The 27957-nt window shown below is 49.3% G+C and overlaps 1 protein-coding gene across 2 annotated transcripts in view; it reads left to right on the top strand.

The window, feature by feature from the left end:
* Positions 1 to 6: 6 nt before the first annotated feature.
* The window catches only part of CHST11 (carbohydrate sulfotransferase 11), a 261361-nt gene continuing 233410 nt past the window's right edge, over positions 7 to 27957 (top strand). Inside the window, exon 1 of one of the 2 annotated variants that reach the window (XM_029953425.1) lies at positions 7 to 254. In XM_029953425.1, coding sequence (XP_029809285.1) covers positions 152 to 254 — 103 coding nt within the window. In that variant the 5' untranslated portion in view covers positions 7 to 151. Of the gene's footprint in view, positions 270 to 27957 lie in introns of both variants that reach the window. The other variant, XM_029953424.1, reaches the window with a different exon arrangement.

Raw genomic sequence — 27957 nt, 5'->3', positions numbered from 1 at the left:
GGCCGCGAAGCCCTCCCGCTCGTCCCCGCTCCCGAGCCCTGCCCAGCCCTGCCCTGCGCCTCCCGGGCTCCGCTCCGCGCGGCAGGGTCCCGGCTCCTGCGCCCCGGGCGCGCCTCCCGGACACCCCGGTCCCCGCTGCCAGGACAAAGCCATGAAGCCGGCGCTGCTGGAAGTGATGAGGATGAACAGAATTTGCCGGATGGTGCTGGCCACTTGCTTGGGATCCTTTATCCTGGTCATCTTCTATTTCCAAAGTATGTTGCACCCAGGTAGGGGGCGCGTTAGCGTGGTTTTGTTGGATATTTTCTTCTCTCTCGCGCTCTCGCTCGCTCGCTCGCTCGCTCGCTGGCGCCTCGTTTCTGCTTCTTCCAACCTTACCTCTTCTCCCTAAGCCACCTCGGGACTCCTTGCCGCCCGGGTCGACGAGTCGGGATGTAGAGGAGGAGGGAAGACGTGCTCCTTCTCCTCTTCTTCCTCCCGTCTTCAGGCTGGAGGATGGGAGCAAGGAGGAGCGGTAGTTTTTTATCCTCCCTCTCCCTTTTTTCTTTGTGTCTCTTGTCTGTCCGTCTTCGAGGTAGCAGAGCAAGGTAGAGAGGTTGTGGGAGCTGCTGACGTGGGGGGCCGGTTTGAAGAGAACGCAACTCCGAGTGGATGCAGCGATCTGAGGACGAAAGAGGCGCCGGAGGCGGCCGCCCTGCGCCTGGGCGCGCTGCCTGTTCCTCGACTGGGGGCTGGGGGGCTAAGGGTGTGCGCCCCGGCGAGGTCGCAAGTCCTTGCTGGGGAGCCCGAGGCTTAGGCTCCCACGTGTCCTGGGCTCAGCGCCACGCAGAGGTGTGGGGAGAGGTTTGGTGCCCTGCACTGCCTCTCCACTAGGCTAGGGAAGGGGTCAGGCGCCCATTGTGTGCCTCCCGGGGTCTGGCTCCGCATTGACCTTGCGGCTGGTGCTCTAGGGCTTGCCTCACCCGGTGCCCCCACCCCTACTGCTCTCCCGACCCTGTGCTGGTCATTGCTTCTGGGTCACGCCTTGGCCACAGCAGTTTTGGAGGAAACTTTGGCCCGGTCCAGGACTGACCGTCAGGTTGCTTGCCCCACTCCTGGGTTCCGGACATCTGAACACCCCCGGAGGGCCCCGAGGCGTGTGGCAATGAGCCCCTTCCCTCCTGCCCTCTGTAGCTTAGGCAAGTTACCCATCTGAAATCGAGAGGTAGGGAGGATCGAGGCTCGCCCCTTCCAAAAGGCGCTAACGAAAGTTTGGGACCTGGGGGAGGGAGGGGCGCCCTCGAGCTCTGCGGCCGGGGTTCACTGCGCGGCCCCGAAGCCCAACAGGTACAAAAACCTTCCAGGAGGCTTCGGGGTGTCGCGGATCTGCCCGGGGAGCCATGGTATCCCCACCCTCACCTCACCCCCGGCCAGCCCCCACTGGGCCACATTGGCTCCGAAATCCTTTTTTTTTTTTTTTTTTTTTTTTACGCCACCAAGTTGCCTTTCTCAGTATAGCCACAGCAGTAATTTGCTTTTATAATTGCTGGGAGGGAGCTGGAAACACATTTCCTTCCAGGGAAATGGGGTTGGGTTTTTTTTTTCTTTTTTGCCTCCCGCTTTCTCCTTTCAGTGTGTATCTAACACTTTCAACAGACGCAGCCCCGAATTCTTCTAGCTTGCGTTTGGAAGGGTGGCAGGAATAAAGCTGTTCTTTCCATCAATCAGGCAGGGCTGCCGGTGTGAGATTCCTTGACAGCGGCAGCGACGTCGGGGCTGAGCGGCCCCCTCTGCCCGGCTGGCCCTGGAGCAGTTGTTCAGGCGGCCAGGGATACGCTCTGACACTACGGCTGGCAACCTCAGGACATCCCAGCCAGCCTGGTAAAAGATGGCTTTTGTTTGCAGCTGGGTATTTTTAGTTTCATGTCAGCAAACTGCAGCCAGGTTTGTCTCCTCACCCAAACTGGTGGTTGGGAAACTTCTAAGGGAATTTAAAAATGGACCTTGCTTATGTTCTGGGTATCTGGGCGGTGGTTGCCCGGGCAAGGCCAGAGAGCAGCATCCCAGAGGCCAGACCAGACTCCGCCCCAGAGACGAGGGGCTGGGTGGTGGGCAAGTACACCGGGGCTCAATCAGTTGGAACAAAGGGCCAAGTGATTTGGTCTCGACTCTAGATGTGTCTCTAGGTCACTTAAAATTTTGCCTGGACACGACATGCCAGGTAGTTCTCTTGCAGAAATGCGCAGGACAAGGGTGGATCTTAGTGTCCATCTGGAATACACTTTAACTTCTCTGGAAACACTAACTAGTAATACCCGCCTCTCTCCATGGTCTTCATGCAGCCTGTGCCCTGCTTTTCATGCCTGAGAATTAGGAAATAACTTTCTAACCAGAGACCCTGGGAAGAAACTTCTAACTTGTAAATGGCGCTTTGCTAAAATTGCCAGTCCTAGTTTACAGTGTTGACTTGAAAGTGGCATTAGACTTGCCATCTAGCCTTTTGACATCAGGGACCGAAGGAACTTTTTTTAAGGCTGACCTGATAAGTATCCTCTGTCCTTGACCTCTGCTCTCAGCCTTGCTTCGCTTCCCGGCCCCATTTCTTTTCAAGAAATGACATTTCCTTATTATTCGTATCTAATGAGTACGGTCTCCTGACATTTTTTCGCAATCCATAGCAAGCTCCACCTTCAGTACCTTCTATTGAATGTACAACTGAAAATGCGTGAATTGAAAGGTCTTCCTTATGTTGAATCACATATGGTTCCGCGAAAGCCCCACGCCAACAGTTTATTAGGACATGGGCCATAATAGTATGCTTTGAAATCAATATTAAACACATCCCTTTTTTTTCCATTTTATTAAACTTCACAGCTGATGCTAAATCTTTTCTACTGCTTTGAATTTCTTTAAAAGTTAGCCGGATCTTTGCTTCTTTGAGCATTTGGGGTCATTGGTGGGATGATCCTTTGGCCTGGCTGTGCCGTTTCAGTCTTGAGAGGTGTCCCCGGGAGAGGCAGAAGGGACCCGCGGGGCACAGATGGTGTTGCTAAAAATTTGGAGCCCTCTGGTAGGAGTTCCACATACCTGTATCTGAAACAGAAAAAGAGTATTCTAAAAGGAATGGATTCTGGGCTTTGCTGGTACCTTGAGAACACCTGGAGTGTGAGAGGTGGGGGAGGAAAAAAGGAGACAGCTGGTGATGGGGAGGGCCGGCCGGCTGGCTCTCCCTCTGCTTCTCGTCTGGGGCTCATTGTCTTTTCCTCTTTTCTGATTCCTAAGCAAGTCATAATCTTGAGTAGTTGATCTTTAATTTGGTTGGAAGGTTCTGGAGAAGTGGGCCTGGTCAGTAAGGCAGCTTTCTTTAGATTTCTGACACTCTGAGTTATAGTCTTTGTTTATATCAGGTTTTTTTTTTAAATGTCCTTTTTTTTTTTAAGAGAGAATGTGTGTGCAACTTGAGCACGAGAGGGAAGAGGGCAGAGGGAGAGAAACGGAGAGAGAGAATCTTAAGCAGGCTCCACGCTAGGCACAGAGGCTGATGTGGGGGGGGCTCGATCCCACCGCTCTGGGATCGTGACCTGAGCCAACATCAAGAGTCTGGTGTTCAACTGACTGAACCCCCAGGTGCCCTAAAATTTTATTTTGTAGTAATCTCTACCCCCCAGCGTGGGGTTGAATTTACAACCCTGAGATCAAGAGTCGGATGCTCTACTGACTGGGCCAGCCAGGCCCCTGGGGATCAGGTTTTAGGCCCCATTCTAATCCCAATGTTTTATGTAGTGCCTGACACATAGTAGGTTCTCAATAAAATATTTGCTAGAGAAAAGCAAAAGCACGAATAGCTCAGCTCTAGAGAACCCGCATCTCTGGGGTTCAGGAATGCTACCAAGCAGAGCCGAGGAGGCCGTGTGAGTGTGGGTCCGTGAGGTGGGAAGGGTGCCTTCCCTGCCTTCCTGGTCGCTGAGAGGCCTGCACACCTGGATTTGGTTCAAGGCCTCGTGCACCAGCTGGGGCATTCCCCGAGCCCTCGATTTGCTGCCCTGCGGTATGAGGCAGCTGGGACACTGCCCGGGTCCTGGGTCGTGGGGGAGCATGGCCTCCGTTACCCTCTGACTTGAAGAAACCCGTTCACGTGACGAACACCTTTTGCGGGTGTGAGCGGCTCCTGAAGTTGGTGCGAATGAAACCAGCTGCTAGCAGTTTACGCACACGTTCGAGTCCATCAGTGAGCGCGTCCTGTAAACAGGCGTCCTGTACGGTGAAGCGGTGAAGCGTCTTGCCTACCTGCCCAGACAGCAGGGCTTTGATGGGGGGGGGGGCAAGCGGAGGAGGCCCCGGGGCTGCATTTGGGGGAGTGTGTGAAGAGAACTCCTCTGAACCTTCCTTTTGTGTCGCTCCCTGGGATTGTGGTTTTGTTTGAAAGCTCCTGTTCAAAGAAGAGGAGCCTTGCGGAGGAGAATGCCTTTTCTCTCTCCCTCGTTTTTCTTTTTCCTCCTGCCATAAGTTTACTTTCACTGTTGCCTGGGATTTCTTTGCCTTGGTCGAAGGTATTGAAAGATTATCCCCTTTATTTAAAGACTTCTTGGGTTACCCCTTTGTAGTTTTACTTGATTAGATTGAATGCGCAGGGCTTTTGTGTTATGATTTTAATCTAATTGTAAACATAATAGATGCTCATTTTAGGAAATTTAGGAAGTGTAGAAGAGAGACCATCATTTAGGATTACACCACCCACAGGCAACAGGTGCTTTTTTCTATATATTATGGAATATATATGTTAAAAAAATAGTTGAGATTATATCATGCCTTTTGTACCTGTATTGAGGTATTTTAGACAAATGCATCATTACAGTCACTAACTTTATTAAGTTTAAAGACAAAATTTAACCTCAACCGTTTTAATCTATAGATTTGCATATGCCTCGCTGTCCACCAGTGCCCTCCCCCCACCCTCCACTTTGTAGGATGTCAGTCCTGTATCATTTTTATTTTGCTCATACATGCATTGAGTTTGGACTCACCAGTTTGTAGGGGCGGGTCTTAGGTTATCTATCTGGAATTTCCTTTGCAAAGGCAGCGGGAGCGTCTGGAATATGACCCTGTTAGGAATCCTGAAAGCAGCATTGAATAACTGAAGGCTAAGGCTTGTCCGGTGAGGGGTCTCCCTTTGGCGGTTGAAAGGCTTGCAACCTCAGTGGCACATTTTCATGGCTGCATTAAGATGAGGCAGATACACTTAGGCAATTTCCTCCAACAGTTACAGCCACTGCTCACGAGCCCTCATTTCCCTGCTTTCTGAAATAAAAGTGGTGGTCAGGCGGACGCAGAAGAGTGGCCGGAGATTTCCGTGGGGCAAGGGACAGGGGGGGGTCCATCCTGCTGCCGAGGTGGCTGCGGTTTAGATAATCTGGTTGGGAAGTCATTTTGCTTATGACCAGCTCTATCAGCACAGCCATTTAAAAACAGGAAGTCAAACGCTTACAAGTTCAGGCCCCACCCTTTCCCCCTCTTAAAATCCACCCACTGGACCCACCTCCCAATCTGGGGAGGGTAGGTGAAAAAGGCCTGTGAAAGTCATTGCCAGCAGGCATGTAAGTTCAGATTCTTAGAAAAACCAGAAGTTGTTTTGCTTACTCAGTTTTTTCTTTTTCATTTCTTTTCTCTTTAATTTCGAAACCCTATCTTATCACAAGTGAAGAGGAAGGCACCTCTTCCTGTGAGGTCACTGAATAGTTTGATCTATCAATTTTATGCATCTTAGATCAAATATGATTGATCAAAATTGACGAGCTGAGTTGTGCTTTTTTTTCCTCTGTCTCTAGTGTCTCTCTCTCTCTTCTACTCTGTGCCAGGCCCTGGAGGTGAGTCTAGGCACTTGAGGGGTTCAGTATTGATTTTAGCCCCCAGGGAACTTACATTCTAGTAGTGTGGCCAGACTTGAAGCAAACACAGAAGTCAAATACATGGCCTGTCAGGTGGTGTGAGGAGAGAAAAACAAAGGGGGGGGGGGTTTGCTATTGAATATAAAGGTAATTAGGGAATGTCACTGGTGGGATGACCTTGGAAAGCAGAGTCCTCACGGAAGCGAAGGACCCATCCACATGTCCATCCCAGGAACAATGTTCCAGGCACAGAGCAGCAGAGGCCTGTCTCTGAGGTGGGGACTCACTGGGCAGGCAGCGCTGAGTGTTCACAGCAGAGCGGAGCAGCCTGAGCAGAGTCCGTGCAGGGGGCCTGGGGCCGGCTGGATGGGAGGTTACGAAGTTTCTCACTTGCACCTTTATATTTGGGCAGCTGGTCCTGCACTTTGATAATGTGGTCACCGCGTTGATCCCATGTCTCCTCACCCAGCCACCCCCACCCTAGGCCACAAATTCAGAAAAGAGATTTGAGAACCATTTTAACGGAGCTTGTGTTGGGAAATTCTTCAGCCAAGTGTTCAGGGTGTGATCCATGGCCTTCAGGACTGCGAACTGCCTCTGACTTCTGCGGCCCTCAGAAGGAGCATCGGGACGGGAGGGGCTTGACCATCTGGACGGGGAAGGCCCCGGGCCTGGGGTGGGTTTCTCTGCTTCCTAATCAATTATTGTTATTTTCTCCATTCTAAGAGACTCATTTTTTCATTTTCGTATTGGCGAAATTTGACGGTGCCGTCATTGATGGCTGCTTGGCACTGTGCTGTGCTTTTTCTTTGTCATCGGGACACAAAGTGGCCATTGTTTTGGAGTTGATGCTCTCGGAAGCCAACTCTGTAAACAGGGAAAGTACTTTTTGCAAACCCCCGCACATGCCGTGACCTTAGTAAGGAGATGGGAAAGGGCGTCCCTGTAAGATGCAGACACCGGGAGAGGGCCTGGAAGCGTCCGATCAGCCCTGACTGTGGGCTTCATGAGGGTGTGGGAAGTGAGTTCTCTAACTTGGGGTCGACCCTGAGAGTCCCGACAGAAGGTGTAGACACTTCTTGGGGAGAATTTCACAGTGTGGATTTTAGTTTCTTTCATGGCCGTTGAGCTCACACAGCCTTTATAATTTCTCTGGCCCTTTTAGAAATATAGTTGTTTGTTCGTGTGTACATTTTCTTCTTTCGATTCATCAGAGCATGGATTCGATCTCTGAGGTTGGCCCAAAGGCACTTCGGAAACATTTCGAGAGAAAACAAGTGAGCCTCAAAGACACCTGTTCCTTCCTGTCCCCTCTTCACCTGTATGTCTAGAGCCCAGAGGGAAGAGCTGGGGGCCTCCGCCAGGCCCAGACAGCTTCCTGGGGGTGGGGAGGTTGGGGGGGGGCGATCTCTTCCATTTGTCTCTTAAATCCCTCTGCTCTCTGCTCTAGGATTCAGAGTTCAGGACTCTAAAAATGGTCTAAGTATTTTAAGCACAGGGTATTTAATGGAGGGGATCTTATGAAATTGCGAATAAATTGCCTCCAGGAAGGAGCCCGAGCTGATAGTCATGTAGTCATGTACAAACCAACTTCTATTGGCTGCTCAGAACTGGGCCACGGGAGTGCAGCTGTCTCTGAGTCTCCCGGAACTGCTGAGCCTGAGAACAAACGGAGGGGACCGAGACCCAGGGGTCAGTAATCCCGATTCCAGAGCTGGGATGATTCCCCATTACAGCCCCCTCTTGACACCCAGAAGGATGGAGGGAGGACCATGTCGGGCTGTTGTAAGACGGCTCCTGTCCCCAGCACCACATTAGCCCGCAGCAAAACTGCCCAGAAGGCAGGAAGTTGGTCTCTGCCTCATGTCTGCCTTTTTTTTTAAGCTTATGTATGTATGTATGTATATATGTATGTATGTATTTAGAGAGAATGCAAGTGGAGGAGCAGAGAGAGGGAGAGAGAGTGAATTCCCAGGCAGGCTCAACACCATCAGTGTGGAGCCCCATGTGGGGCTCGATCTCACGAATTGTGAGATCATGACCTGAGCTGAAACCAAGAGTCAGATGCTCATCTGACTGAGCCATTTAGGCGCCCCTCATGTCTGCTTTCTACATCTTGAGTGAGGACTTCTGTTTGGGGAAACCAAATTCACATCCAGAACCCTGGCTTCAAGGAAACCTGGGAAGTATGGCTTTTCACTTAGCAGCTTGTGAGCGTAAGAAGGCCTTCTAGGAGGGAGAGGGGGGAGTGGATGATGAGCAGACATCCACAGTACTCAGCCACACGTTGGTGCACTATTGGTGAAACATACTGTGGAGTCATTCCCAATATATGTTGTTTATAGATAATCTAGATGTTAAACCACCATTGTCTAAATATCCAGGGTAAGGATATTTCTAACAGTAGTGATTGTAAAACCGCGTGTTCATGATCTCGGGATGATTCTGTTGGCCCACACCTTGTGCACTCTGATTCCGTCTTCCTTTTCACCTTGTAATGTGGCAGATGGAGACTTGGAGGAGTGTGCGTGCATTGTGTCAGTGCGCTGTGGTTTCTTGGCAGGGATCTTTCTAAGCCTCCATTCCATCTTGTAGGATTAGTTTAGTAGGTGAAAGTAGAAAATATAATCTGTACATCTACTTATGATTCATTGTAAATGGCCAGCCATGAAATATGCCCGCGCAGTGGGCTCACTGAGACAGCCATAGAGTCCCTTCACTTTGTGGCTCTCCATCTCCCTCCACAGGACACCCATGTTTCTTTTCTTTATCTTTTTATTTTATTTTTTAATGTATGTTTATTTTTTAGAGACACAGAGACAGTGTGAGTGAGAGAGGGGCAGAGAGAGACACACAGAATTGAAAGCAGGCTCCAGGCTTTGAGCTGTCAGCACGGAACACGACAGGGGGCTCAAACCCCCAAACTATGAGATCATGACCTGACCTGAAGTCAGATGCTCAACCAACCGAGCCACCCAGGCGCCCTTTTTTTTTTTTTTTTTTCCTATAGAGAGAGAGAGAGAGAGACAGTGAGTAGGGGAGAGGGGCAGAGGGAGATAGAGGGAATCCTAAGCAGGCTCCACACTCAGTGCAAAGCCCGACATGGGGCTCTATCCCATAACCCTTGAGCCAAAATCAGGGGTTGGACGTTGAATCACCTGAGCCCCTCACCTGTGTTTCGTAAAAGACATGTGAGTTGTTATGACGGGTTACATGCAAGTGTTTGTGTTGATTTGTATTTTTTAATTAAAGTTCTTTTTTCAGACTAAATATAAATGAGACTTAATGTTGCCTTCCCAGGGGCCCTAGTGTCCACTAGACTTTGGAACTCAACGTCTGGACTTGTCTCAAATGTAATCGATGACTGCTAGACCTGCCACAGCCAACTTTGGGTCCAGGTGCTAGTAACCTGGTGCAGGTTCTGGTAGGGGGGAGGCCGAGTCTGGCTGTGGATAGAGGACAGCAGCATGGAGATCTCCAAGATCACCTGAGGTTCATTTCCTCTCAGGCAGGCATGGCCAGATATACAGAAACCTGGTAATGGAGGTGTTTAAGTCTGTATCCGTCTTGTGAATAGTTATCCTAAAAGCCTTGGGAAGAAAACCCACAAAGGCAACTCAAGTTGAAACAAGCTGGTGACTAGGCTTCTGCTTGAAGCTGTTAACTTCAAAGAATCCCAGAAGGGGGAAGACACAAAGGCCCCTCCGAGGGAGTGTTGTAATATCACACTTTACATCTCTCAACGGTTGACATATTTTCCCTTTGTTGTCCTCGAACACGATCATTCACTATACAGAAAAGAGCACAGGCTCTCCAGTCCAGAGACCAGCTTTCAGATCTTGGCCGTCTAGTATATTGGACGTCACTCAAGATGTTTTTGTTGAATGCTTGTTAAGCGTTAGGCTCTGTTCCGGGTGCTGGCGGGGACCCAAACAGACAAAAATCCATGTCCTCGCGGTACTTTCTCTGCGGGGAAGACACAATAACCAAACGCATGTTTAAAACGTAGAGTAGGTTGATGACCAGTGCTGCAGAAGGACAGTCAGACAAGGAAGGAGGATGTGGAACGGAAGCACCCTGAGAACAGCAGTTTGCGGTAGGGATGTTCTGACGAGGCCCCCCCCAGGAGGAGGCTTTCTATAAAGCTAGAGATGAACCGGAGAAATCATACAGGTATTTATGGGGTGCTACTTCTGGAGCTCGACATGGGCCAGGTGTTTACTATGTTATTTCTCAAAAGAAACTTACAAGGTACACACGGCTATTATCATATTTTATAAGAGGGTAAACTGAGGCATAGAGAATGTCACTTATCTGAGGTCAAATTGAGAGGCCTGAGGAGCCACGGCTGTCTAAGATCCATTGCTCTGGGCATTTGGCGGGGCTCCCAGTTGGGGGTTGTCCCCTCCCCCACGATTGGAAATGTGTTGGGAAGCTCTTGCTTGTCTTTAGTACTGATGACCTCAGTCTTGTTGGCAGGGCTAAGGGTGCCAGACCTCCTGCAAAGGATGGAATCTTTCCGCCCATCAGAGTCATCTTTTCCAAATGCCAATAATGCTTCTCCTTGAAAAATACCTCAAGACTCTCCGGGCTTGAACAGCGTCTGGAGGACTACCTGGCTGCACCCCACTGCTCGGGTAAGCGCCCGGCAAATTGTAGCACCTTAATAATGGATTGAAGGACCTAGTGAAAGTCACAGCCTCAGAGATTTGGTCCCCTCCTTTGCCAAGTGAAGGGAATAATATTACTTCTCCAACCTGATGGTGGGGGTGAAGATCACACCTCACTCAAACTAGAGGGAAAACTAGATGGGAAAATGCCTTGAAATGGATGCAGACATCGTGCACGCAGATTATTAGAATAAATGCACCGTGGTTTCTCATTCTGAGATATTGATCTTCACATTTACAGCAACGCTGTTGAATTTCATTCCTTTTGAAACTGGAGCAAGTTTATCCATTTCGTATGTGTGCCCCATGCTGTAAGGTTTACTAAGAGGGCCCTGCTTCTGGACTGCTGCATCGTTCTTCCTCCCTTCCTTCCTTCCTTCCTTCCTTCCTTCCATCCTTCCTTTTAAGTTTATTTATTTATTTTGAGAGAGACAGAGTGTGAGTGGGTGAGGGGCAGAGAGAGAGGGAGAAGCAGGCTTTGAACTGAGAGCGTGGGGCTCGAACTTATGAACTGTGAGATCATGACTTGAGCCAAAATCAAGAGTCGGACACTTAACCGACTGAGCCCCCCAGGTGCCCTGAGGATCTTCTTTCTGTCTGCACTAACCTTCTGTCTGCTGGACCAGCTCGCCTCCTGCCAAGGCCAAAACTGAGCTCTGTCTCGGTGTCACATTTTACAAAAGCCGAGTTTATTTGGTGAAAACTCAGCTTTGTGGTTTCATGCTGAATGCAGAGACTTTCCCGCACCAATTAACCCCTCAGGTCCTCATTAGCTTTAAAAGGCGATGCTGGAAAAGTAAAACACTGGGCACTGTCAGTGCCATTTCTGAAAGTTGGGCTCAGGAGGATACAAAGTTCCAGAAAAATAGCCGTTCATCAATGGCAGCCCTTACGTGAGCTGCGGTGGCTCATTGCACAGGACAGAATCGATTGGCGTTTGTCACCACACTTGAACCTGTTGTGTGCAGGGGAGGAGCATATGGCTTCTTCACCCCAGTCTGCTAGGCTGGTGGAGCTGCCCCTGGAGGTGGCATTCACAGCGGGGGCAGAGGCCCTTTCTGCCATGGCCACCAGAGAAGGTACAGATGTATTCGGTGCCCTTCCCTGCTCCACCCCTTATTTTCCTGGAGACAGTCCTGCTGGGCTTGAAAGCCGGGCGGGGGGCGGGGAGGGCATCAATGCTCAGGGTTCTTTACTAGTTGAAAAGTCATATCGTTTTAGGCACTGGACCCTCCAGAGGAACTTTTCCACCTCACCTGACTACTGATTTAGATTTAGTGGTTCTCACCTGGGAACCATTATGCTCCCTTCTGTGCCCCCCTGCAAGGGACCTTTAGCAATGTCTGGGGAGGATTTGGTTGTCCCACCTGGGGAGGGGGGTGGCCTACTGGCATCTAGTGGGGAGGGGCCAGAGATGCTGTTAAACATCCTACATGTGCTGGATGGCCTTCCTCCACCCACCGCTCCCCACCAACAAAGAATAATCCAGTTCAGAATAGCAGTAGCTTTGAAACTCTTATTTAGATTCTATAGTTTTTTGATGGTTTATTAAGAACAACAACACACACACACACACACAGAATAACACAATCTTATGAGGTGAGCGTTTACCAGTTCCATTGTGCAGATGAGCAAACTGAGGCTGCGAGAGGTTATGGAGCTTGTTTAGGACCACAGAGCTGGAAAGTTGGATGAAGGGCCCCTGACTGGGTCTGACACCAAAGACTGTGCTCTTCACGTCACCATTATGCTCCGTTTACATGTTCTTGCTTTCAGCTAATTAGGTCAGGAGGTCATTTGTTTAGAAGGGCCTTAGGCTCAGCTGCGGAATCTACGCGGGACATTCAGTGATAGCCTCGTCTCCTCTTACCCTACACTCTATCCCGGGGTGAGCTCATCCCCTCTTGGGACCAGTGCTGTCATCCGTGTTCAGGTGACACTTCTCACTTGAACTTGGATGTATCCTGAGGTCAGAGTGCAGTGCATATGCTGCCCTCCTGTGTACAACCTTCCTCCGTCCTCTCCGTCAGATGAAGGGGATGGTGCCCCGTGGAACTGTGCACGCACACTTCTCTTGTTCCGCGCTCTGGCGTCCTGGGTCCTTAAGAGCAGGTCATGTCTTGCTCAGCCCAGTACCCCCACATCTGACTGGAGCCTGGTCCGGAGAAGTTGTCCCAGGCTGGTCAGGCCCTGCCACAAAAAACAGACTGGGTGGGCTTGATTCCTCGCGGCTCTGGAGGCTGAAGCATAGGATCTGGGTGCAGGTGATTGGGTGAGGGACCTCTTCTGGGGTGTGGACTTCTTGTGTTGTGGCACCACGTGGCGGAAGGGCTGAGGCAGCTGCCTGGGGCCATTCACAAGGGCCCCATCCTCGTGACCTGATCACCTCCGAGGCCCCCACCTCCTAATATCATGACCTTGGGCATATGTTTCCAACATATGACTTTTGGGGAGGGGACACAAACATTGGGACCATAGCAATAGTCTCTTAGTCAGTCTTTATTGAAAGAATGGATACATTGATGCTGATTGACAACCAAAAAGAAAATCCCGCTCATTGAGGTGATGAGTATGGGACTTTTCAGCTGTTATCATTGCCAATTAGATTGTCCGTTTGTGCGGTGAGTGAGCAGCTGTGGAAGAGAGCAAAGAGCAATTCATTTAACAATTCATTTAACGATTCATTTAATGGTTCATTTGGCTAGGTGTAGACCCAGCCAAAAAGTGAACAACTTTTGAAGACGCGGTTGTTAGGTACTGTGGCCACGACAGTACACCGGGATGTCCCTGGAAGGGATCGGCTAGGTCACCCGGACTGGGAGAGTGCTTGGAACAGGACCTTCTAGGACAGCATTGTCCAACCAGAATGTACGGCCAGCTACGTGTGCAGCTTTAAGTTTTCCTGTTACCACATTGGGAAAAACAAAGTAAAGAAACAAAAAGCAACAGGTGAAATTATTATCTAAAGAATCCCTTTAACAAGCAACAAATACTACAAATTATTGGGATTTAACATTTTTTACATTTTACTTCGTCTCTGCACTGAGTGTATATTTTACGTTTACAACACGTCTCGACTCAGACTAGCCACATTCCACGTGTTTGTGGCTACCACATTGGATGGTGCTGCTCTGAAGTGCTAGAACGCCCCTTTCCCCTTTAGTTAAGCCATGTTTTATTTCCTGGGTTTACGCTGCACCTCTGGGACTCTAGGTGTTAAATAAGAGATGTTAGCTGTGGAGTCAGATATGTCGCTCAAGTAATTTCAGGCCTCGAAAATACCTTCAGAGTCTTCTCGTCAGGCAAATGCCGCCTGAGGCTTGACCCTCCTCATGAGATCCTAACAGACTCTGTAATGTAGAGAGAGACACAGCTATCACCTCCATCCTGCAGATGAAGCGGTGGCCATGCAGGAGGTTCAGGGAATTGCTTCCATTTGGTTTGAAACGGTTCTAACACAAAGGCGGGCCCAAGGAACAGTCACTCTGTTGGGGGGGGACAGAATACACATGGTTAACTGTCTACGGGGCCAAATGTGGTTGGGGTTACAGAGAGAGATGAACAGCTAAGGATGGAGCGGGGGATCGTTGATGTAGATTGAGAGCATTGGGGAGGACTTCTTAGGAGAGGTGATGTTTGTTGGGCCCAGAAGGATGAGAGGAAAATTTCTAGGGGTTATGAGAGAAGGGAGGAAAGACATTTCAGGTGAGGGCACCCGCCAGAACAGCGGTGAGGCGGGAAGGGGAGTGATGTCTGGGAACACAGGAGGCCCCAGGGTAGAGAGGGGAGTCAGCACTGGACTTGGAGGGCTCTGAGTGCTGTCAAGTTTGAATTTTCTTCTTGGGACCTGGGAGCCATAGAAGGCTGAAGGTCTCTTGTTTTTCAGACGATGAAATTTAAGCTCCATTTAATTAAACTCTCTGGTTTCATTTGAAGGACAGAAGTTTTCAACACACTTTCTCAAATGAACTCGGGTCGTTTTGCAGTCATTTTAATTATTATCATTTAATGGGAGGTAGGACGGTTATTCATGAATGTCTAAAGTGTGAAGTAAAAAATAGTTTAAAAGCACTCTGTGATGGGATTTAAAACTTTGCTGTTGGCTTTGCTTGTGCCAAAATTAAAGGCCATGAAGGTTAAGTTTCAGTCTCTCAGTTGCTAATGGTGCCCTGGGTTCACTCTCAGGTCCTGGAGGAAGCGGTAGGAGAAAGAGAAAGTGTGTAAATAGTCGCAGGGAGAATTTCTCCCTCCACTGTGAGCTCCTGGGTCTGTCTGGGGTCAGGATGCAGCTGCGGGCCATCCTAGAGAGGCGGTGTAGACTGGAGAACCGAGTCAGTCACTTCCTCCTGGGAACCCTGGCCCAAGGGTCAGGCTTTGGGGCCCCGAGGAGACTTGCCCTGCGGGCTGTGTGTGGGGTCCGAGCTCATTGTCCTGCTGAGAGATGGGGCCCTAAGTAATCTTCATAACAAAAGGCCCCCTCTTTTTACCACTCCACTCCTGGGCTGTGGGCGGGAGGACGGTTAATTACGAAGCTCACACACAGCCTGAAAAGGCATCTCAGGCTTTCAGAATCACTTCTGGGGGGCATTGGGCTTGGTTCAAAGCTGAGGGCTCCCTTCGTTTTCTCTCCTAGACTGTAGCACTTGACACCCATTGATAAATATCCCAGAGCTGGTTTCCACAGAGGGATTTGATCCCCGTTTGATACCCCCTTTTCCATTACAATAACACACAGAACTTTCCGAAAGGCTTAATTTTTTTTTTTTAAAAAGTGATATAATGGTGCGGACGTGCATCACTGTTCAAGGAGCTGTGTGGCCGTGCAAATGGCAGAGGCTTCTGGATTTATACTTGCGAGCTTGTGAGGGTTTAGGGATTAAGGATTGGAAGGTCTCATGAAGGCAGTGCTTATTCTTGGAAGTCTAGGCAAAAACACTGGAATGGGGATTCTTTTGAAAATGGAAGAATTAGGTAGTGAAGCCTTTTTGAACCCAGGTTTCATGTACATCGGGCTTTCTGTGTAATTTTGTTATTCAAAAATCAGGCACAGGTGTGAAATCAGAAACCGAACAGGGCATCCTTTGGTTCCTCTTAATAAAGCAGCTTTTGTTGGGGAGGTGTGAGCCAGGTATGAAAGACAATTATGTGCTTAAAAATATTAACTAGTCATGGTGGCCTTGCTCATTTGAGGATAATCTATTTAATTCAGGAGGGGAGTGGCTCAGAGCTTTCACAGGATGGAGACCAGAGTTCTTCCTGGGGTTTGTGCAGACTTCATTTCCTGTGTCTGTAAAATACAAATTGAGGTTTTTAAAAATAAATACAGGTCTGATAATAAGTGCCTTCCTGCACGAGGGATCCAAGCTATGTAAAGGATATTGTCATCAGAAAGTCACAGCGATGTTCCTTTTTTATTTTGCATGGGAAATAAATGTGGAGTGGCCCCAGAGCACCTAGTCTTGGCACAGAGAGACAGAGTATGAGCATGGGAGGGGCAGAGGGACAGGGAGACATAGAATCTGAAGCAGGCTCCAGGCTCTGAGCTGTCAGCACAGAGCCCAAGCGAGGCTTGAGCCTACAAGTGGTGAGATCATGACCCGAGTGGAAGTTGGATGCTTAAAGGACTGAACCACCCAGGCACCCCGTGCTTAGTCTATTTCTATGACAATTTCTCCCAACTTGGATCTTACTTTATCAGTGGGTCTCAAAATTGATAACATTTACAGTTAGGGCTAAATCATAATAATTAAAGTAACAGTTCATACAGTATGAGCAGATTGACACCGATTTGCCCCTCCATCCATCACTCAAGCATTTAGTGACCACTTATCTAACTAAAGAGGCAAATCTCAATAAGACTTAGTTCCTGCATTCAAATAGCTTGTAATTTGGCAAGTGGTGACAGACCCATAATTGTTAGTTGCAGAACTTTGTAATAATGGCTATAGGCGGCTAGGAAAAAAGGAGTCATTAATTGAAGGAAGGTCAGAGAACTTCACAGAGAAGGAAACTTTGAACTGGACTCCAGCCATTCTGTTACAGAGCAAGTACTGCATGCCTACCGTGTGTGCCAGGACCCTTTCCAGTGCTAGGGAGACCGCAGGGGACACACACAGACTGCGATCCCCCTCCTAATGGAGCCGATGTCGGCATACAATCCATCAAGTGTCAAGGTTCCCAACACCACTGGTTCTTCTCTACCCTCGTCCCCCTCCCCTGCCATGTGCTGCCAGAGTAAAGCAATGTTTTGTTTATATATATAATGTATATATGTGATTCTGGTCATCCATTTAATTCAGGTGTATTATAGAAAGTTCTGAAAAATAAAAAAAATTTAAAAAAGGATCCATTTCCAAAAAAGCCATCCCCAATCCCTGCCACCCAGGAAAGATCTCTGCTAACTTCTAGTTTGGTTTTCTCTGCATATATATATATATTTATAAAGATGAAAGCACCGTGTGTATTTGATAGCAGATCTGCTTTTGCCATTTAGGACTGAATCCTGGGTCTTTTCTAGTGTCCAATTTTCTTCGAAAACACCAGAATAATTCATCACGGATGTCATAATATTCCATCATATGGATATGTCATCATATGGACAGGATTTGGCCATTCTCTTTTTTGGACGTTTCCAAAAAAGATTACCCCCTTTGTAAAAATTGCCACGATACACGTACCTCTTTGTACATAAATCTTGACTTGAGTTTCTTAATGTTTCTCTGGAATAAACATTCAGAACGGGAACGCACAGGTTACGGATTTGGGAAGGCTTTTGGTACCTGGAGCCCAAGTGCCTCCTGACGGTTGTGTCCGTGTGCGCTGCAGCCGGCAGCGCGTGAATTTGTCGGTCTCACCAACGGCAGCCGGTGTGTGACTTGGCGGGCAGCCAGATGCCTTACGCTAAGCGTGGAGGCTCTTCCTCCGTTTTTGGTCCACCCTTGATGACAGGCTTCACGGGAGCACAGGCTGTGTCCCCAGGGCCTGCTGTGTCCTTGTTGTGCGATACAATAAACGTTTGTTGAATACGTGCCTGCGTGTCTGAGGCGGTGGGAGACGGGGCGAGGTTTCTCTGGGCAGCTGGGAAGAGACTCGAACTTCCTTCTTTGTCCCAAAGTAGCTCACCGTGGACTTGCAGGGAAAGGGAGACTCATCAGTAGGAAAGCGCCTGTGTGGAGGCCACTCCACAGTCTCAGCGCGTGTCCACGAGGCCAGCAGATCATCCTCAGGGTTGACGTGCCATGAAAAGATACGTCTTAGCTGCTCACGTGCTTTGTGGCCTTTACTTGTGTTAAAAACCCACTTCGTCTTCTCAGCAGTCTGGTGAGGGAGGCATCCTCCTTTTTAGGTGGATGGAGACACGTTTCGTAACTAGGGTAATGGAGCGCTGCTGCGGTCTCGATGTTTGTGTGCCCCTTTCCCTGCCAAATTCATATGCTGAAATGCTAAGCCCCAGAGCTGACGGGTTTAAGAGCTAGGAACTTGGGAAGTGCTTGCCGAATCCTAACCACCAGACCACCAGGGAGCATCTGCTTGGGTCATGAGGATGGAGGTCTCAGGAATGGGATTAGTGCCGTCCTAGGAGAGGCTGCAGAGAGGGCTCTTGCCCCTTCCACCACATGAGGACCCAGAGAGAAGGTGCCAGCTCTGAGCCAGGGAAGAGGACCCTCACCTGATCGCGCCGGCACCCTGATCTTGCACTTCTAGGTGCCAGAACGGCGAGCATTATTTATTTAATCAGTCTCTACACCTGATGTGGGACTTGAACTCACCACCCCAAGATCCAGAGTCACATGCCCTTCTTTCTGAGCCAGCCAGAACTAACTTCTATATGCAAACCATGGGCTAGTGTCTGTGTGAAAACTTCCCTTCTGTGACTGAGGAGAAATGTACAGCGGACGAGCCCTGAGCTGGAAGGAAAATGGACCGCTGCTCTACACTGACACAGTGATAGCTCTGGGAGGCTCTGTGCACCCGGGGGTTCTCCGCCGAAGGAGAAGGGAATTCAGGTGGGAGGGAGCTCGTCAGGGACAAGGACCGAGATGCCCATGGAGCAGTCATTTACGTGCCTCGAATCCCCTTTGAAGGGTGATGGTGAGCGATGCTCTGAGGAGCAAAGCCTCTCTGGGCTTCCTTGCTCTGGACCCTTTGCATGTGTTAAAAAGCCACTTAGTCTTCTCAGTCTTCAAATCTGACTCTTGGAGCTGTGTCCTGATGCTGCTCTCAGGTTGGGGGCCGGGAACAGGCTGCCTTAAACAGGAAGCAGGGATGAGGGAAGAGGAAAACAAAACCAAATCCAACCGATGACTGTGTCTCTCCTTTTGCAAAAGTGAAAGCCCCTACTGCCGGTTACACACACACACACTCACACCCAGGCAGGTGGGGCTTCCCATGGGGTATCTCTGTTGCCCGTGCCTCCCGAGGGGATGCCTTGATAGACTTAATTTCATCATTCTCTTTTCTTGAATATTTTAGAACAAGATTGTCCCTTTAAAAAGAATGTTGTAATTAACATTTTTATACACGCGTGTTTTAGTTTGTGTTACGTCTTTGAAACAACAATGGCAAATCACTTATTCGTGGCTTTGGAGTAAGACTGGATGCAAAGCACTCCAATGGCAGTGTCAGGGGATGGCTTAGAGGAAATGTTAACCCCCCACCAACTGCCACACCCCAGCACCCCAGGACGCACAGTAAGAACAAATGCACTGTTAGCGCTGCAGATGGCAAACAGGTGCCTCTCTTCCACCGGGGAGCCTCCCCGCAGCCTCTTCCTGTCAGAATTCGGAGTCTTCACTGTCCCTCTCTCCGTTTTCTTCCCCCGCTCACCCTGAACTGCCCATCAACCTAGTGCTGAGGGAGGAGGGGATGAGGGGAAGTGAGAAGGGTCTAAAATAGCTGGCTGTTAGGTTTCCTGTTAAGTCGGATGTGGTTAATTAAGCTTGGTTATCTGGGTCTAGTTCAGACAGTCCTGCTAACTCTAAGCACACAGAATGCCCATGGTGGTGCCTGCCTAGGACGGAAAGCCGTTAGAAGGCACTGGACCCAATAACGACCTTGAGAAAAGCCACTGTGCCTTAGTCCTTTGGGAAGTAAAGGTAGCATCAGCAGTGGTGGTAATTTCAAGAAGGCCAGGAGGAGCCTGGAACCTTCTAGTTTCTGGTCATTTTGGAGCTGTTGATATGGTTTGGTTCTGAGTGCACAGTGGGAGAGGCCACCAAATGGTTCTTCCGTTCTAGGAGGTTATTAGACGGAGGGTCTTTAAAACTGGAAATGACAACTTGGAAGGAATCTTTAAAACAGTGTCTGGGTGCTCGGGGAGCCCGGGTGGCTCAGCCAGTTGAGTGTCTGCCTAACTCTTGATTTTGGCTCAGGTCATGATCTCAGGGTCAGGGGATTGAATCCTGTGTCAGGATCCATGCTGAGTGTGGAGCCTGCTTGGAATTCTCTCTCAAAATAAAAAGCCTACCCCTCTCCCCCGCAAAAAATAACAACAGAAAACAGTGCCTCAGCGTGAGCAATATTCAAGGATTGGCCTTTCCAGAAAAATTACCTGTTTTTAATTGGCATTTCCAAATTTGCCTCAGATACCTTTCTGAGGGACCACAAGATATGGATTAGTCAGGAGGCATTAAGACCCTGTTCACAGTGGTTTAAGCCCCTCCCCCCCGAAAAAAAAGACCTTTATCTTTGTGGGCACAGAGAACTGAACACGCCAGGGTGGCAGGGTGCAGGGCCTCTGGATCAGGTCTTACTCCCTGTGTCTCTCCTCCTGGTGGCAGGATGGCTGTCAGCAGCTCCGGCCACCATCCCGTCCTCTCAGCAATCTCCACGGGAGGGAAGAGCACCTCAGGTTCCCAGCAGTTTTCACAGAAGTCCTAGAATGTAATCTCCATGAGGACCGAGATTTTTCTATTTTGTTTACTGTGCTCTCCCCAGCTCCCCAGCTGTTCAGTCAGTGTGTGTTGAATGAATGAATGAGTGAATCTCATTGGTGTGTGGCTGGGCTCACGTGCCCAGTCCAGGAGTTGGGCTGAAAGTAGAGGAGAATGGAGGAGGCTGGTTTTCAAAGAAAACTGGGTGTCATCTAAGACGGGCATTGAAGGTCGGACGGAAACCACACAGTGTTCCCGTTGAGCTGCGCCGATGGAGAGCGTTGGAGGAGCCGCCTAGCAAAGCCGAAATGACAACTGATACCAGCTAATGACTCAGCCCGTAAGAATTCTAGCCTGCTTGTGGGATCCCTGAAGTTCACAGTACCTCGATTGAAGAGCTCAGATAGGAGGGTCCAAGACTTACCTTGTGACTGAAAGAAAGGCTTAGAATTGGCTGTTGAAACTACAGTATTTTGAAAAATAAGATAGCATCTGGGCGTGCCCCGCCCCCCCATATGTGTTTTGAGATAAACGTGGTGTCGGAGATGCAGTCTCCACGTGGCATCATGGTTGCTTTAGGTCCAGGGTCATCCTGGGCTGTTGAAGGCTTCTCTTTTCTTTTATTCCTGATGAATAACTGAGGCAAAGGCAAGAAGTGACAATTCTATAACTGGATTGAACAGACACCTTGCTTTCTTATGGTAGACAGTGTTCTTTGGAATTTTTTGCTACTTGGAAAACCAATATTGGATTAAAGTGGTGACATGAACTTTTGATTCCATTTACCTCCTGTTTTAGGAAGACACATATATCACTGTGGCCCAAAGAAGCCGTGGTGCATTTTCCTCTGAGAACCGGTTCCGGGTGGACTCCATGGTTCTGTGTCCTGTCCCACCCCAGCCCCAGCTGCTCCAGCCCAGGTGGTGAATCCTCGTGGGTTCTTTTCCTGAGGGAGGGAGAGAAAGGGCAGGAAAGGGGGCGCAGAGAGTGAAGACAGCACACGGAATCCGATCAAGCCTCTCCTTTATTAAGAAAACAATTTTCTCTCATATAGAGTTTGGGGCGGGGAACTGACCCAGGTTGGTTGCCAGGTAACAGAGTCAAATGAATATTAGAGACAGGAGTAAAACGAAACTGAAACTCTGGACACAGCATCAAAAGGAAGCGCGCAGACTAGCGTCTGCAATGCTGGGGAGGGGAAGCTTAGCACTGAATAATCCAAAATGCGGCTTGATCTTTTGATCACCTTGGCCTTTTTTCGTCTGGCTCAGTAGGACAGTCTCCAAAATCTGGACCAGGAAATGCACTCTCCTAGCCTCCAGACGTAAATCTTGTTTTTCTGGTTCACTCCCTGGAGAGCGATATATCCTTGCCTGAGGCAGCCAAAAGCTTGGTGGCTCCCAACAGTTCCGTGGTGTTGGGGGCTCACATGCCTTCTGTCTTGTTGCACTGCTCCACCTGGGTCGTGTCCTCACCCACTTGTTGAAGATGACCCACCTGCATCCTGCTAGCGGGAACAGGGAGAGGGACCCTGGGGGGTGTACCGTCACATCGTTATTTCTGCTTATGTCTCCCTGAGTTACAGCCATTCCTATCTGCAGGGGAAGCTGGGCAAGGTAGTCTTTATTCTCTGCGGTCCTGTGCTCCTCTAGTATTTTGGCCTTTTAGCTCTGAAGAGAGTGTGGATATTGGGGGATGACTACTAATTCTGCTACATTAAGATTCTGCACCTGGTTAGTTACATGCCCAGTGCTTGTTGAACACAAGTGTGTTTCATAAACCTCTGCTTGGTCAGTGGACGGGGTTGAATAGTGTTGCTTCAAAATATATGTCCGTCCTGGAACCTCAGAATATGACCTTATTTGGAAATAGGGTCATTGCAGGCATAATTAGTTAAGATGAGGTCCTTGGAAGTAGGGTGAGCCCTTAGTCCAATACGATTAATGTCTGTAGAAGAGAATAGGCACAGAGACATACCCAGGAGGAGGTCCATGTGATGGCCAAGGCAGAGACTAGAGGTACGCAGCCACAAGCCAAGAATGCCAGGAACCATCAGAATCTGGAAGAATCAAGGATGGATCCTCCCTGAGGCCTCGGAGGGAGCACAGCCCTGTGAAACCTTGATTTTGGACTTCTGCGCTCCCGAACTGTGAGGGAATACATTTCTGTGGTCTTAAGGCACTGAGGTTCTGGTACTTTGTTATAGCATGCCTAGGAAGCTAATAGAGTCAGGAAGAACACATTTCTTGCCTTGAGCCAGTGGGAACTGTTTCTAGCTGGAATCAGTGGGTGTGGCTTCTCAGCTTTTCCTTGCGTGCAGGTGAAACTCAATGGAGGTCACTGTCTGGGGACACTGAGGGTTGTCAGTGAGAAGTATCCGTGATGATCACCAGTCTAGTGGGTGTTCAGACATTAAACAAGTTACTAAACAGATAACGTATTAAGAAACTTTTAAAAATGCTTATTCATTTTTTATAGAGACAGAGTGCTAGCAGGAGAGGGGCAAAGAGAGAGGGAGACAGAATCTGAAGCAGGCTCCAAGCTCTGAGCTGTCAGCCTGTCAGCCCCAGCACGGGGCTTGAACCCACAAGTCGAGAGATCATGACCTGAGCCAAGTCAGATGCTTAACTGACTGAGCCACCCAGGAGCCCCAAACAGATAACGTATTTAAGTAACATCTGTGGTTGGGGCCAGTCAGTTAAGTGTCTGACTTTGACTCAGGTCATGATCTCACGGTTTGTGGGTTCGAGTGCCATGTTGGGCTCTGTGCCGACAGCTCAGACAGAGTCTGGAAGCTACTTCGGGTTCTGTGTCTCCCTCTCTCTGCTCCTCCCCCACTCACGCTCTGTCTCTCTCCATCTCTCTCTCAAAAATAAACATTAAAAATTTTCTTGATAACATTTGTGGTAAGTTATATGAAAGAGAAAGGCAGGCTGCCCGAGGCTGTAGTAAGGAACCTAACCTAGTGTTGGTGGCAGGGATGTGGCGGTCATAGAAGGCGTGCTTGTCCAGGTGGGAGCTAAGACATGGCTGAGTGGCAGTTAGGAAAAGGATGGGAAGGGGTGGGGGCCACTTGTTGGGGGGAACATGGCCCGATGTCAGGAGCTCACAGACAGGGGTGCTCTCTGGAGAATTTAATTCCTGGGCCGCACCCTGGACGGCCTCTCTCAGGAGTCAGGGCCAGAGCTCTAGTCGGCTGTAGGGTCCAGAGGTGTGTGTTTTTTTTAAACCTTCCCTGGGAAATCTGGGGGGGCGGGGTGCACTTGCTGCACTGGGGGCCCTGAGCCTCAGACATTCTGCGCTTATGGAATCACCCAGAACACTTGCTCAGAATGAAGGTTTGGGGCTGGATGCAGTAGGTTTGAGGCCGGACTCTATTTGACAGGCAAATTCTGATGGGGGGGGGGGCGGGGCGTTGTTCTCTGACCTCATTTTGGGAAACACTCTCGGGAAGATTGGGCGGCTCTGCGGAATTGTAAGGTGACCGCCACAATGGTAAATGGTTCTAGTCGAGACACAAGGGGCCACCTAAAGGGACGTCTGTGTCTGATCTTAGAAAGCCATGTATGGGACGGGCCATGAGGGTAGTGCGTGGCCTGGACGTGGCAGCCACGGCGACAGCATCAGGAGGCCTGGGATGGCAGGTCATGAGAGGGGTCCACGGTCTTAGGGAACTCTGCCGTGCCCGGCCCTCCCCTCCCCCCAGAAAGTGAAGGCTGTAGGTCTAATGCCCAGCCCTGACTTCAGGGTTCTGTGCAGATGTGACAACCATAGAATGCGTCCCGGTAGACTTTCCTTGCAAAAAGAGGACAGATTCGGGTGCCTCTTCACGTTCCCATCCATCGTCAGAGCTGGGAGGTGGGTGGTGGGAGCCTTATGTTCAGACCCAAAGCATCTTTAATGTTCGAGAACCACAGGGCTTTCCTGGTCAGTGTGGGGCTCCTTGTGAGCATTTGAGCTGAAAATGGGCACAGTGGAAAAACGAAATGGCCTCTAACTTGACACCCCAGTTTTAGGCAACGGTGATCTAAGGTAACGTGAGCCTTTGCATGGCCGGTCTTGATCTAAAGATGGAGTGTAAATCATCACCCAGCTCTGTGTGTGCGTGTGTGCACACGTGAGTGTGCATGTGCATATGTGTGTGTGTGTGCGTGCATTTCTCCCTTCTTCCATCCTTCGCTGCTGGACTGTGAGTTTCCTTTCATTGTGTTACTTCCAGTGCATGATGCTGCTAGTCATTCCCACTTGACCTTTAGAGTCTTCTCTGTAGGGAAAATCACATCATTAGTCTGGATTCTCAAGTCACAGACCATCTTCCTGCATCCCTTTGCATCTGTGGGAGAAAAGTGTTTTAAGTCTGTGTGAATTTTTCTCAATAATATGGAAATGAATCTTAGCTAAGGAGCTCACTCTGTGGCTAATGGCTGTTGAGACGGAAGCCCGAGAACAGCCTGTGGTGTGCCTAGCTTTTGAAAATGATGACTTCAGCCTTTGGGGTCTGGAGCCTGCCGGCTGTGGCCTGTCTGCAGCTGGACTGTGGGGTTACTTAGCCAGAGCTCAATCTTGGGCCTCACGGCTGTGAGAGCGTGAGAATGTGGCGGAGCCTCGGGGTCATGAGCTGTGTGTTCTGGTTCATTCCTCCGGATGGCGAGGCTGCAGGGTGTGTTCCCCATTTGGCTCCATTGTGGTGCCTGTTTGATGACCAGATTGCCAGGACCGCTTCTTAGGACACAGCGAATCATGGAACCGCGGAGTCCGTGAGCTCCGAAGGGCCCCTAAGCAAATCGGGAGGGAAGAGCCCTCCTCCTTGGGACTAGAGAGTCCTCCACCCGGGGCCCCGCTCCGCATTCCCACTGCAGCGGAAACGGGATTTCTGATGGGGGACCATGTTTAAAGGCACTGGGGGTCTTGCTAGCTTTCTGTTTTTGTTACACAAATAAAGAATAGTCCAATTTAGCAATTCGATAGAGCTCGGCTTTACAAACAGGCATAGCTGGATAGCGTTAAAAGGAAACCACAGCAAGCCACATTTCTGGTGTGAGATCTTTTAGAGTCTCACCTTGCTTTTGTGGAATCCGTTGGTGGATGCAGCAAAGCCCGATAAATGAAGAACACAGCCTTGAATGAACTTGGGTTCTGTCTGCTTAAAAATAGCCTTCTCCCCACCCCACAACTCTGTCAGAAATTCTTACTTCGAACGACCCTGTTGTTAGAATAATTACTAGACTAATAATAGTGGTGCCTCTTCTTGAGTGCCTGCTCCCGCCTATGCAGGGCACGTTAGGAACAGTATCTTGTTTAATAAACAGCTTTGGAGAGGTTCTCATTGTCCCTATTTTATGGCAGATGAAGCTGGCCTCGGAGAGGCAGACAGGTGTCTTCCAAGGTCACTGCTGAACATAGATGGCTGGCTCCTTCAGGTTAAGAATCTTATTGAAACGCACTTGCAACAATGTGTACCATTTTTGTTAAAAGGGAACAAAAAAAGTAAATCTTCTTGGGTGGGAAGTAGGGTCACACAATCACTTTTATTTGTATCTATTCTTTGCATGTTTCAGATACTGTTGAAAGTTTCAAAAAGAAACATATCTGACAGCTTAAAGTTTTATATGGATGATTTTTACATTACTTGCTTATTAATTTTAAAGTTTATTTCTTTATTTTCGAGAGAGGGAGGGGGCAGAGAGAGAGGGAGAAAGAGTCCCAAGCAGGCTGTGCACTGTCAGCACAGAGCCTGATGTAGGTCTCTAACTCATGAACTGTGAAATCGTGAGCTGAGCTGAGATCAAGAGTTGGATGTTTAACGGACTGGGCCACCCAGGTGCCCCAAAATGAGATTTTAAAAATTAAGCTAGCTAGTCAGGGGCCCAGGACTTCTGACAACAGGACTTGGCACCGGGGACTTGGGTCTGAGGGAGGGAGGAGGAGAAAGGGGCTTGCCCTGTTCAAGGGGGCAGGTCCAGACCAAGGCACCATGGAGAGTGAGGACCTGCTGTGTCAGCCGGGGGAGCTTGGGGCACCTGCACATGGAAGTGTGTGTGTGTGTGTGCGTGTGTGCGTGCATGCATGTACACTAAGCCTGTTTGTTGTTCACCATTGTATCAGTCTGCTTGGACTGTCCCTGTAACAAAATACCCACACTGAATGGTTTCAATGATAGAAATGTATTTTCTCGCAGTTTTGGAGTTTGGAGGTCTCACATTAATGTGTCTGCGGGTTGGCTTCTCCGGAGGCCCGTCCCCTTCCTTGGCTTGCAGCAGGCTGCCCCATGGCTGCGTCTGCACCTGGTCTTTCTTTGTGTGCATGCAGGCCGGGTCTCTTTTTGTGTCTGAATTTCCTCTTTCAAGGACAGCAGTCAGGTTTGGATTAGCACCCAGCCTCATGGCCTTATTTTAACTTAATCACCTCTTTAAAGGCTTTATTTACAGTTACAGTCGTATTCCGAGGTCCTGGGGATTAGGACCTCAACATAACAAATTTTAGGATGACACCATTCAGCCCATAACAACCATTACCTGCTTTATTTTTTTTTAATTTTAAATATTTTTATTCATTTTTGAGAGAGAGAGCGAGCAGGGGAGGGGAAGAGAGAAAAGAAGACACAGAATCCAAAGCAGGCTCCCTGCTCTGAGCTGTCAGATCTCACTAGCTGTGAGATCATGACCTGTGGCTGAAGTTGGCTGCCTAACCGACTGAGCCACCCAGGCGCCTCCATTACCTGCCTTATTTGGGCAGAGATCTGTGTCTCTAGCGTTTCCAGGGGGCCGAGGGCCGTTGAGCTTCCCATATAATCTGTTAAGGGAATGTTAGGAAGAAAGCAAGCTTCAGACCCAACCTGCCTCATGCACATTTTCCAGCAAGGAGTCACAAAAGCATTGATTACATCTGGTGCGTGGAACCCGATGAAGTCCTAGGCGTCTGTCCCCTTAGGTTCTCTGACTGTACCTTCCATGCAAGTTTCCCTCAGGGCAGATGAGAAAGTTCTGGGGAAGCATTCTGCTAACCATCTAGCTGGGTCAGGCAACAGAATCCTCTGGAAACGTCTCCTCGCAGACCACGGGGTGCACTGGGCCAGAGTGTAGTCTGAAAGATGTAGGTTTTGGCCTAGAGTTTGTTGAGGAAAAGCAGACAAGTCTAGCCAAACCACACATCTTGAACACCCCTCTCCTTGCCAGTGTGAAGTTATTTCCAATACTCATTATGCTGAATTTCCCACCTTCTGGTGCGTGTGGGAGATAAAGATGGCGGGTGCGCTATTGGACTGCCAACGGACAGTAAGCTTCAGACTGTTAGCTTTCAGATACGAACCACCCCTGGCAGTGTTTCCTATTCAGGGACGTTGGCCATGACCTGACTCTACCTGTGTTAAAATGGGCATACGCTATGTCACACAGTTGATGCCAAAGTGTTTTAAGGTAAATTGCAGAGGATATGAGATTTCATCAACAACTTTATAAGTATTTTGTCTTGAGCCTGTGCTATTCCCAAAGGAAGGTGTAAGCACAAAGTTCAACAAAATCAAGGGAAGTATTGGGTTTGATGCTGTACTTT

Source organism: Suricata suricatta, chromosome 10, assembly GCF_006229205.1.
Source record: "Suricata suricatta isolate VVHF042 chromosome 10, meerkat_22Aug2017_6uvM2_HiC, whole genome shotgun sequence".
Lineage (NCBI taxonomy): Eukaryota > Metazoa > Chordata > Mammalia > Carnivora > Herpestidae > Suricata > Suricata suricatta.
This window is presented reverse-complemented; position numbering and strand designations above follow the sequence as displayed.